Source organism: Camelina sativa, chromosome 13, assembly GCF_000633955.1.
Source record: "Camelina sativa cultivar DH55 chromosome 13, Cs, whole genome shotgun sequence".
NCBI lineage: Eukaryota > Viridiplantae > Streptophyta > Magnoliopsida > Brassicales > Brassicaceae > Camelina > Camelina sativa.
In genome coordinates this window covers 20600619-20613035 of record NC_025697.1, presented here as the reverse complement: position 1 = coordinate 20613035, position 12417 = coordinate 20600619, and the positions used below count along the sequence as shown (strand labels likewise).

General features: G+C 37.9%; 1 protein-coding gene and 1 pseudogene across 1 annotated transcript; one reads left to right on the top strand and one right to left on the bottom strand.

Annotated features, from left to right (window-relative positions):
- On the top strand, nt 165–2943 carry LOC104737278 (origin of replication complex subunit 1B-like). Its single transcript, XM_010457411.2, has one exon. The coding sequence runs from the start codon at nt 240–242 to the stop codon at nt 2760–2762; it is 2523 nt and encodes an 840-aa protein (XP_010455713.1). The 5' UTR covers nt 165–239; the 3' UTR covers nt 2763–2943.
- LOC104738428 lies at nt 5245–7761 on the bottom strand (annotated as a pseudogene).

The following is a 12417-nucleotide window of genomic DNA, read 5'->3' as shown; positions in this document are numbered from 1 at the left end:
ATCTTTAAATTCAACAAATCATTTGCATCTAATTAAGTAAACACACATTTCTTACCACATTAATGACTCTCTGTTAAGTAAATAAAAAATTAGTTTCTTCTTCGAGGGAACATTTCCCGCCAAAACTTTCTCAGAGTTAAAAAAAAGCCTCTCTTCCCCTTTCTCTCTCTACCTCCTCCTTCTTCTTCATCTTCATCTCTCTCTCTGCTTCACCCAGAAACCCTAACTTTGGTTCATCAATGGCCACCACCACTCCAAGAAACAAAACCTTCAAATCCCCAACCAAAACCCCAACAGCTAACAACATCTATCGCAAATCGTATCAATCTCCGTCACTCACTCCTCAAACCCCACAAACTATCACTCCTCTTCGTAGATCCGCTCGTCATGTCTCCCGTAGAATCGATCTGGGTAACGACCCAATCGATGTTCTCGAAATCGAATCTAAGGAAGAAATGAATCTGATTCGGAAACGAGAACGAGCGCCGCCGAGGAAACAATCGGTTGACGACGTTTCAGAGAAATCGAAGAAACCACAGAGTCTAAAAACTCCGACGAAGAAGACGAAGTTAGATTCCGAAGTTTCGTTCTCTCCTGTTTCCCCAAATCGAACGGAGAAGAGGAAAAATAAATCTGAAGAGGTTAAGAAGACGAAGACGAAGACGAAGACGAAGAAGAGAGTTTATTACAATAGAGTCGAATTCGACGAGACCGAATTCGAAATCGGCGATGATGTTTATGTGAAGAGAAGAGAAGACGCGAATTCGGATGAAGAAGATCCAGAGATTGAAGATTGTAAGATTTGTTTCAAATCAGGTGGTAGTGATGTGATGCTTGAGTGTGATGATTGTTTAGGTGGGTTTCATTTGAAATGCTTGAAACCACCACTGAAGGATGTTCCTGAAGGTGATTGGATCTGTCAGTTTTGTGAGGTTAACAAGTCAGGTGGTGGTCAAAGTCAAACACTTGTTGTTCCTAAGCCACCGGAAGGGAAGAAACTGGCGAGGACTATGAGGGAGAAGCTTCTCTCTAGTGATTTATGGGCTGCTCGGATTGAGAAGTTGTGGAAAGAGGTTGGTGACGGTGTGTATTGGATTAGGGTTCGTTGGTATATGATACCTGAAGAGACGGTTTCGGGGAGGCAACCGCATAATCTGAAACGTGAGCTTTATTTGACTAATGATTTTGCTGATATTGAGATGGACTGTGTTCTTAGGCATTGTTTTGTCAAGTGTCCTAAGGAGTTTTCAAAGGCGAGTAATGATGGTGATGATGTGTTTTTGTGTGAGTATGAGTATGATGTGCATTGGCATAGTTTTAAGCGTTTGGCTGAATTGGTTGATGGAGATTCTGATAGTGACCAAGAGTGGAATGGTAGGAAAGAGGAGGAGGAGATTGATGATAGTGATGAAGAGGTGGAGGTTGAGGAAGATGAAGAAAGTGTTGTTCGTGGAGATTCAAAGGGTAAGAGAGGTTTAACGAGTGTGAAAGGAGGTGCGAATTCTCGTAAAGGTCGTTTCTTTGGGCTTGAGAAGGTGGGAGCGAAGCAGATTCCTGAACATGTGAGATGTCATAAGCAGACTGAGTTGGAAAAGGCGAAAGCTACTTTGTTGTTGGCTACACGTCCTAAGTCTCTTCCTTGTAGGAACAGAGAAATGGAAGAGATTACTGCGTTTATAAAGGGTTCAATCTCGGATGATCAGTGTTTAGGAAGATGTATGTACATTCATGGTGTTCCCGGGACTGGGAAGACTATTAGTGTGCTATCAGTGATGAAAAATCTGAAGGCTGAGGTTGAAGCTGGAAATGTAAATCCATATTGCTTTGTGGAGATCAATGGTCTCAAGCTGGCTTCACCTGAGAACATTTACAGTGTTATCTATGAAGCATTGAGTGGTCATCGTGTCGGTTGGAAGAAAGCTTTACACTCTCTGAATGAGAGGTTTGCAGAAGGAAAAAAGATTGGTAAAGAGGATGACAAGCCTTGCATACTTCTCATCGACGAACTTGACCTTCTAGTCACTAGAAATCAGTCGGTTTTATACAACATTCTGGATTGGCCTACCAAGCCTAACTCTAAATTGATTGTGTTGGGAATAGCAAACACTATGGATCTTCCAGAGAAGTTGCTTCCTCGGATTTCAAGCAGAATGGGAATACAGAGACTTTGTTTTGGTCCTTATAACCACACTCAGCTACAAGAAATCATTTCTACAAGGCTGAACGGAATCGATGCTTTTGAGAAGACAGCTATTGAATTCGCTTCGAGAAAAGTAGCTGCGATTTCAGGAGATGCAAGACGTGCCCTTGAGATATGCAGGCGTGCTGCAGAAGTAGCGGATCACCGTCTAAAGACTAACAAAACCGCAAAGAGTCAGCTGGTGATTATGGGAGATGTTGAAGCAGCTATTCAAGAGATGTTTCAGGCACCTCATATTCAAGTTATGAAGAGTGTATCGAAACTGAGTAAGATCTTCTTGACGGCTATGGTTCATGAGCTTTACAAAACAGGAATGGCAGAGACAACCTTCGACAGAGTGGCAACCACAGTATCGTCTATTTGCTTAACCAATGGAGAAGCTTTTCCGGGTTGGGACATTCTTCTCAAAATCGGTTGTGATCTTGGTGAATGCAGAATCATTCTCTGTGAACCTGGAGAGAAGCATAGGTTGCAGAAGCTGCAGCTGAATTTTCCAAGTGATGATGTTGCCTTTGCATTGAAAGAAAACAAGGATCTTCCATGGTTGGCCAATTACTTGTGAGTTTTTTTTCTTCTTCTGTTTATTGAGTTATTGAACTTTCTTTAAATTTAAAGACTAGTTTTTGATTCATATGATTATGGACATGTCATGTATCCTTTTGTTGCGAAAACATATACAAAGTTGTATTATTTTCTAAAGGAAACATTCATTATTACGAGACCAACTATGGTGGTATGTGGTATATCATTTTTTTTCACATTTGCGCTATGATTTTGAAAATGTTTCTTTGGTACTATCACTATCATTCAACCATAATAATTGTTGTTTTTATTGTTAATGAAAGACTACCAATTTAAAAGTCTTGATATATTAAAATAGAACTGGAAGGAGCATAGCTTTGAGATTTCAGATCCAACCTCTTCTTGTTCTCCTTCGGATTGATCTGAGGAGAGGTGATTGCTGTGGACGCTTGGAAGTAATCAGTGATGGTTACTACTGCAAAACCTACGATTTTTTCGTCCACAAGAAATGTGGCGAGTTCTCCAAATTTATCGAGCACCCGTCCCAAACCTATGATCACCGCATTTCTCGAACTTCTCTTGTTGGTGTTGTGAATTCTGTATGTGGAGTTTGTCACCAGAAGGTTGATTGGACATGGGGAGGTTATTCTTGTGAGTGGTGTCCTGACTATATGGTTCATTCGAAATGTGAACGGGAAAGAACTCGAAGGATTACCTGAAGAAACAGAAGATATAGAGCCGTATGTGGTTATAGATGACAACACAATACAACATTTTAGCCACAAAGAGCATTACCTAAGACTCCACGTTAATGTTGTTCTTTGTGACGACAACAAGCGGGGCAGGGCATGCACTCATCCCATCTGTCTACAATCCTTCTACAGTTGTATGGATTGTGACTTCATTCTCCATCAGAACTGCGCTGGATTCCTTAGAATGAAATGGCATGTGCTACACAATGAACGTCTTACTTTAGTTACAAACGAAGCTGAGTCCTTTTTCTGTGATGGTTGTTATAGAATGTCAGGTACCAGCATGATGGTACGAAATTAGATGTTCTGTGCATTTCAATTTCTGAGCCATTTGTCCATCCAAGTCATCCCCATCATCCCTTATATTACACTTCACCGGGTGAAGAAAAAATCTGCAATGGTTGTAACAGGATGGACTATAGAATGCTCGAATGCATTGAAGATGGTTGTAAATATTTTGTATTCTTTGGATGTGCCACTTTACCACAAGTGATAAAGCATAGGGTTGGCGATCATCCTCTGTCACTATTGGTGTGACATTTGTGAAGGAATAACCAATCCAGAGACATGGTTCTAGTTTGCATAAAGAGTGTGTGCTGGGAGAGTTTTCAGGGCTCATGCCAAGAAGCACAGTAAAAGATTCGCAGGGATCATATGAGGTTGTGCTCAATAATAGTGTATCTCGCCCAATTTGCAGGAAATGTAAGTCACGTTGCAAGCACCCTATCATGCTGAAGATTCTTGGAACGTCAAATGCATACTGTTGTTCTTTTTGGTGCACACATAGCCCAATTCAAAGATGGCTAGAAGGGAATCTGAAGTTACTCACCCCCATTGTAACAGCTTCTAGTTACTTGTTTTAATTGTTGTTTCCAGCAAATTAATAAAAAAAAAGTTTAATCTCAAATTTTCACCTTTTAATTTGGGTTCAGTTACAAAATTACAATGTTCTGAATATAATTAACAAAACCAAATCAGTTTAAGATATATTTTATTTTAGACTTTAGTTTTAAGTTTAGAGGGAAAAAATATCAGGTCAAGCCTCAAGTTTTCCAAAAAAACAGAGCGTAGACAAAGAAGTCTCTTTCTCAGAAAGAGGATTCTAGTCAAAGCATACAATTACGAAAAGACATGTATACCCCTATCGAGCCACTTTATAACCATCACTTCGTCTTCCCCAATTCGGCTAGGGTTTAAGATTTTCCTGTGAGAGCAAGTATCGTCTTTACTTTTTTTGGAATCTTTTGTATTTGGAATCTTTTGTATTTTTTGAGGGATCCATATGTAACAAGGATTCGAAAGTTTTAAAATAAAACCTTTAGATCTTGCATTTTCCTTAACCTTCATCCGATAGAACTCTTTAGCATTTTTCGTTTATTTTTCTTAAAATTCTCGTAAAGTTTTGATTTTGTTAAATTTAGAAGATATGGAGAAGGGAGAGAAGAAGAAAATGGGAAGAGAAAAATGCCATTTTTAGAGAGCCTTCTCTTAAACTCAATTTGGGCACTTTCGAAAGACAAAATCTCTCTGTTCTCTAGTTCATGAGCAGAGAGAGAGTCATTGTGTCTTATTACTCTTAAGTACGTTGCCTACATGATTTACCCAACAAAACTTTGTGAATATTTTGGGTTTAAACTATGATTTGCTCTGTAACAACGATTTATATAGTTTTTGTGGCTGATTGTAAATTTAAAGAGTCTTTGGTTATTGAAAGATTACTATTTTCATTAGATTCACTACTTAACTGAACATGCTATATTTTAATCGAAACTACACACGCACAATCACAAGACCAAGAAAACGTAAACTTATTTTATACAAATCCAAAGCCGTTTTGTGAGGCTTACGGTTTTTGACAATGTAGAATTGTGAAGGGTATCTAGCAACAAGTAGCTTTACGTATGGAACTTCATCGACGATGAACAAGATTGTTCCGTTCTTTAGAGCATTTATAAAATCATCAGCTGCCTTTAACCCTTTGTAAGTCGGCCCTTGGAATGTAGGATTATCATAAACCAGTTTTGCTGCAATTGAGTCCCAAAAGAAACCAATGTTTTCATGAGATTTCAACTGTATTTGTTGAACCGTCATCACTGATGTCAACGCCGCTGTGTAGTTTGAGGTCAGTATAAGCACCGCAAATATCCAAACAATCACCACAAATCTTGACAGACTATGTTCTAGCCTTTCCCCTACATATTAACCAAAAAAAAAAAAAAATGTTAGAGAGGTTTTGTAATAAGCAAAATCAAGAAAGTGGATTTGAGTTTTCCTACTTACGATGTGCAAAGACAAGGGTCGAGAACCCAAAGCTTAACATTGTTCCGATTTGGTGGGCATAAGAGCCTTGGAAGTCAGTGTTATCATGCCGCTCTATTATCCAAACTACAGCCCCGGTCAAAATGAAGAAAGCTACAATTGTTAGCCATAGACCAAGTGTCATAGGTTTAAAAATAATCCACATGCTTTTGTCTTTGGCAGCCACAACCGCGAGCCCAATATCAGTGAATGGTAATGTAAAATCTACATACGTAGATCTGTTATCAGTAATTGTGATATCTCCAACAGCTACATCATACTTGTCTTTCTGTCGAAGAGAAGTAGCAAAACAAAACAAAAAATAATGAAAGATTAGTATGTATACAAGTATATAACTCCAATGATATCTGGAATGAAAATATGAAATACAAACATATAATTGTTAACCTGGTCATAGATTGCATACACTAGCTCGTTGTAGTGATGGTAGTTAAATGCAACAGGCCAAGGTATGTACTCCACTTCATAATTGAAAGGTCGAATTGACGTCTCGAAAACTTCTATGCAGTAACCTCTAGCAGCTGTAACTCCTGTTTTATTATCTGTTTTCACTTCCAATAATTGTGGTCTGAAGTTTCCCGCTGGTACCAAAACTCTCAGCTTCTTCTTTTCACTACGTTTCTCCTCTTTCGACAAACGGGCTTTTGGAGTTCTAGTAGTCCCTCCAGGCCATATTATTGTCTCAAGTACATACATTGGTAGAAGACGATTTTTTTCTTCTATCCTTTAATTCGTACTTATGAAACTACCAGAACTCCAAAATCCTACACTTCTTTCACCTCGTCCTATCATATTTATAATCTCAAATTTTTTTGAGATTATTTTTCTATCCATTATTTTGATGTCAGTAGTAAATTCTAAGATTCCCCCAATTAGCTTGAATAAAGTGACTATATTTGGTCAAGGTCGAAGAGCTAGGTACTTGGAATGATATCACTGGCACTTTAGCTTTCTCTCCAAGTTCTGCCAAAACTTTTGCTTCAAGCAACGATTGTCCACCAACAACTGTTTTCACTTGTCCAGTTTGTAAGAGATCCATGGCTGTTTTAACAATTACATGTCCAGACAGTTACGCAAAATGAAAAGTGAACACTTTCAAAAGGTGATGCAAAACTAATGCAATTAAACAATATCACATTAAAAACTACTTTTGCCAATAAAATTTACCACTACTAGGTTTTGTGTTTTTCAAAAATATCACCAAAATCTTTTGTTTTGTTTTGCCCAAAATCTTTCACATAGTTTCTTGATTTGTTATTTTTTCGTGGTACTAAACAAAAATACTGAAACTAAAGTTTATATACCATATCACTATGTCAATTTGTTTTTTTAAAAGCATCTGAATTCATCTCGTTTGTTTCAACCTAGTTAATTAAGCTTAGGTATTTCTAACATTTTTTATATAACCGGGTGAACTTTAACCGAATTTCCGATAACTCTTCATACCAAGCCAATTTCAAAGCGTCAGGACATGTTACGTTTACCATAAGGCGTACTAGTTTCAACTACAACTGAAATTTTACTAGCAAGATTCAAATCATGGTCTTAAAAATTTAATACTGCGTTGATTTATCTATCACCACACCGATACTTGCTGTATTGTGATCTTGTTGTTCCAAAGAAAACAATCTAAGACGCAAGCATCAAAGGTAACTGTAGAAACGAATACAAAAGTGTATTGAAGTACCTGCCGCTAGAGCTTGGAGAGGGTCACCATGAGAGTTTCTGCCCTGGTTCTGTAGCCATTGTTGAGATGATAGAAATCAGAAAGCGCCATGGAAATTGAACTTCTCACAAACTTTCCTTCCATGGAACCCATGTCCACCACCAGTCCAATACGAACGTCTTCATACATTGATGAAACTATATCTACATCACCCTTTTGATGAGTTATGTTATAGACACAAAAGAAATGGACAAGAACACAATAAGAAGAAAATAATTCGTTTGAATCATACAATATTCCATGGTGAAGCGTTTGTGTTCTTGCCAATGTTTGTAATAAGCTACTATATAATCTATTCCCGACATCAAATTTAGTTCAAGATTCCAAATATTTTAATATTAGCGCAGCTCACTATATTTGGGTCTAATTAAGTATGGGAAATTTTTTTTAAAATACCTCATCTAATTTTTTATTTGAAAGTTTATTACTTAATAATTTTAAATTGGAATAAAAATACTTTATTAAATATTGTTAGAACAAAAATACCTTATCTTTATAATATTAGTGTTTTTAGTAGATATATAAAATTTGAGCATTACCACACGACCACACCAACATTACATGTATATTATCTAATTTGATTGTATATATCTACTTGTCCCACCCGCTCAACCACTCTAAATGGACCATGTACTTCAGACTCACCTTAGTCTTTTATAATGACCTGTTTGGACCCCACAACATGGCTATATTGAGGTACACTCTGTTTCAAACCTGAAACTCAAGATTTTTCCTCCTTTTATCAGTATAAGGATCTTTCATGTTCAGTTTCAGAACCCGAATCTTCTCTGAGATCTCCTCAACAAAACTGGCCTCATATATGCTCCTCTCCCCCACATGAGTCCAACATAACGGTGTACGACATGGCCTCCTCCCCTACAATGCCTCATAAGAGCCATCCTGACGCTCGCCTGGTAGCTGTTGTTGTAAACAAACTCTACCAAGCTCAGGTGATCCGTCCAGTGGCTACCCCAATCCAGCAAGCACATCCTCAGCAAATCCTCCAAAGTCTGGATTGTCCTATCAGACTGCCCATCTGTCTGAGGATGATAGACTGTACTCATATGCACCTTCGTGCTCATCTCTGCCTGAAATGTCCTCTCAAACACTGAAGTGAACTTGAAATCACATTTTGATAATATAGGGACAAACAAGCACATTTCTAAGATGCAAAGGTCGGTTTTTAGACCAAAAAGATGAAAGACCAAAAGAAGTTGTGGTTATAGAGGATCCATTACTGACTATAACCGATGGGGATGAGCTCGAATCAAAAAGAGAATGTAGGGTACCTGGCTATGACGTGAGGTGGGACGTGGCAGTTGTGTCCATGTACTAATTGCCATCCATGGGATCTTGCACTGTCATAGTCCAAAAAGCCGCAGCAAGACCTGGCGGAATCTGTGTTGGTTGGACAGCTGGTGGTGGTGTTTACAGAGAAGATCCGAGTACGCCGACAATGGGATTGGAAGTAGTCATATATGCCATGGGAGGTTGTTATGGCCAATTAAGTTGTGGCCACTAAGGGGGCATGCGCCAGTTGTTGCCCCAGTTCCATTGTTGTCGACCACGTCCTCTGCCGTTGTAACCACGTCTGCGGCCAGTTCCATTCTTACCGCCGTTGGAGTTGTTGTGACGGGGATTGTTGTTGTTGCAGTCATTACCACCGGAGGAAGTGTACAACGCAGTAGGAGAGGAAGAGTCGATGGAGGTAGATGTTCCGGCTTTGACTTGTTTGGAAAGACGACGTTCCACCTCAATAAGCATGGAGAGAGAATTAGCAAACGATGGAAAAGCTTTGTGATATTGGATGATGTTGTTGATGTTGTCGTATTTCTTGGTGAGTCCATTGATCATGTGCATAACAATGACTCGTTCCATGACGGGAGAGTCAATGTTGGCCAAGAGATCGGAGAGTATCTTCAGCTTTTGACAGTAGTCATGGCCGGAGAGGTCGCCGATGGTAAATGAATGGAGTTAATTTTCAAGTTAAATTGCTTGGGCCTCCTTGTTGTCTCTGAAGAGATTCTCGATGGACGTCCAGATCTGACGAGCGCTGCTACGTGTTTTAAGAATGGTGTCGAGAAGAGAAGGGGAGATGCTGCCGTAGATCCACATTTTGATGGTGTCGTCGTATTCGTTCTAAGGAGTGTCTTCATCGTTCGCTGGAGTGGTTGTACCATTGAGATGACCAAAGCTATAGCAGTGAGTTTTGATGAGTTCACGTCATGCGTCGTATTTCATCTTTTGCATGTCGAGCACAAGAGGGATGTGTGACTTAATATGAGTCAGAGTGAATGCTTTGTGAGCCGCTTGAGCCACCGAAAGAGGTTGGAGCAAGTGGAGTGAAAATGGAGAGAAGAAGAGAGAGAGTAAAAAACAGAGATTGTAAGGAGAGAAGGGGAATGAGAGGAAGAGGAAGAAGAAGAAGAAGAAGAAGAAGACGAGGTTTTTATTATTATGTTAGGGCTCTGATACCATGTTGGTTAATCAACCTTGATCCTTTCTCATTACATTATAATCACACTATATACACACGATTGAGATTGTTGTACAAGCAATATATATCCATATATGGGAAGTGAATTATACTTATTCCCTTGTATATCAATACTAACTATAGTTTTCATATGCATTTAGGAAGATTTTTATAAGATTTTAGGTATAAAAGGTCTATTATCAAGTATTTCAGGTTTCAAGAAGGTTTTACAAGTTTTACAGGTTTAAATCAAATTGGACAAAAATACAAGGAAAACATGTTTGAAGACAGATTTAGAGCTTTACAATAAGGACCACGTTTGAAAAACTTCCAGATTTTTTATTATATCAAACTTGGTTTCTATGGAAAGCTGGAAGAGTCATCTTTCTCCTCAAAATGGAATCAAATCAATCCATTCGTCCAGCCGAAATATATTCCCGATTTACTGAGACGTGTTATAAACCGACGTAAAGAGAAGCATCTAGTCGATGAACTTTTATTGAAAGCCTGACCAGCAACCATTACGGCGGCCCAATCAAAGCTTTCACGACAGTACAGAACCCTCATTCGCTGCCCCTTGTACTGCACTCAAGAAGAAAAGACAACTTTACCCTTACAAACCCTAATCCAAGATAAAAAAAATACTCTTCAAGACCTAAGGTTTCATGTGTGCCTTCTTTGTGATTCATTTGTGCCTCCACCAGCTGTCCTAGAGACGACCAGAGACTCCTTCATAGCCGTCGAAGCTTGTCCTCTTTTAGCTCTTCTTGGAAGCCATCAATTGAAGTCACCCAAATCTCTTCTAGTCTTTCTAGTTTCTTTTGTTTCCATTCTATTCTAGAGAAGATCTCTTAACCCTTTTCTCATACCTTTCATCTTTTATGCAATATCTTATTCATATAGCTTTGATTTGCATGAGTATGTCTGAGTAGTTCTCTTGTTGGATTTAAGAGTTTTGAAAAGGGGATTCATGGATTGTTGACTAGGGTGATTAGATTTGGGTCTGTTCATTTATTGTTCTCCATCTAAATATATCTTTGTTGCTTACTGCTTGAATTACGCCTTAGCTACTGCTTTTAAAATAGATTTAAATCGCCTGAAGTAATTTAGATGAGCACAGTGTCATTACCAACCAAAAGTTGAGTTATTGAGTTTTGTTTGTGAACTTATCAAACTTGCATTATTTATGTGTGTTTAGCTTCTATTTACTTGCGGAAATATATAGAGTAACCTAGGTTGTCTAGACAGAGTTCTATGGGGCCAATTGCTTAGTCCAAATTTGAGTTCTTGAACATTAATAATCGATAATTTTCTGTTTAGTTTATTAGTATGACTCGATCCATGATACCCTAAGAATTTTCTGCTGCCCAACACTTCGTCTATTGATATTTAGATTCCTTTATTTCTTATTTACTTTCTATTTGGTTCGTAGAAAAACCCACAACAAACCTCTTTTTATTTTGTCTTAGCCATATTTCTTTTTCATAAAACTCATTGCATAGCTTACTAGTCTCTGTGGGATTAATACTTTTAAGTATTACAATCGATTTACTGTGCATTTGCAACTTTTCAGTTGTGTTATGCTAGGTTAAAACCTGACACACATCAACGTAGTATACGTTTTAGTACTAGAAGATGAATAAAAAATCTCTTGTTATTATATTGTGTTTCAATTTTTCTCTTTGTCATCCGAGATTTCACTTTTCATTATATTTGTGGAGTCTTGTTTCCGGGAAATCGTTTTTTTTGTCAACTTTAAACATTTATTTTGATATTATTTCTAACGGAATTCGTTCGGTCATTTTTATTAATGTTCTACTATACTAATTGCGCTTACGTCTTCCGTGATGACAACTTCGTTGTATCAAAACTTTTATAATTATCGTTTGTCTACTTTTTCTGTAACAGTAAAATAAATAAATAAACAAACAAAAGAGGTCAATATATAAGATTGCAGCATTGGTTTAAATAAGATTGCATGAAACAATCACGTAAAAGCCATAATTCGCCAATCTACGACCTTACCCATCGGCCAAAAATCCTCCAAATAATGAATGGTTGGAAAAAAGGTTTTTTCATACCCCCACTATGATCATATGTTCAATTCATACATGATCTATGATACTGTGCCAAATCATACTTTTATTATACAAAACTTCAAATTTACTACATTAACTTATAATTTTGTGTGAAACAATACCTGAGACATAACAGTGTTAAATCACCGTTAAATTGTGATGACATGGTTGCCATGTTGCACTGTTTGATTCTTCTTCTTCAACCTCTCGCCGAAGAACACAACTATTTGGGTTTAGTGAAATCCAGGCTATTAGCAACGATACAACAGATTTGTTATCTCAATGTCTTCATAATCTATTATAGGTGATTACTAATTAAATTTGTATGTTCTTTAAACGTTTCA

Excerpts from the sequence above, each read along its gene's own strand:
- LOC104737278 (XM_010457411.2), top strand. The coding sequence starts at position 240 with ATGGCCACCACCACTCCAAGAAACAAAACCTTCAAATCCCCAACCAAA.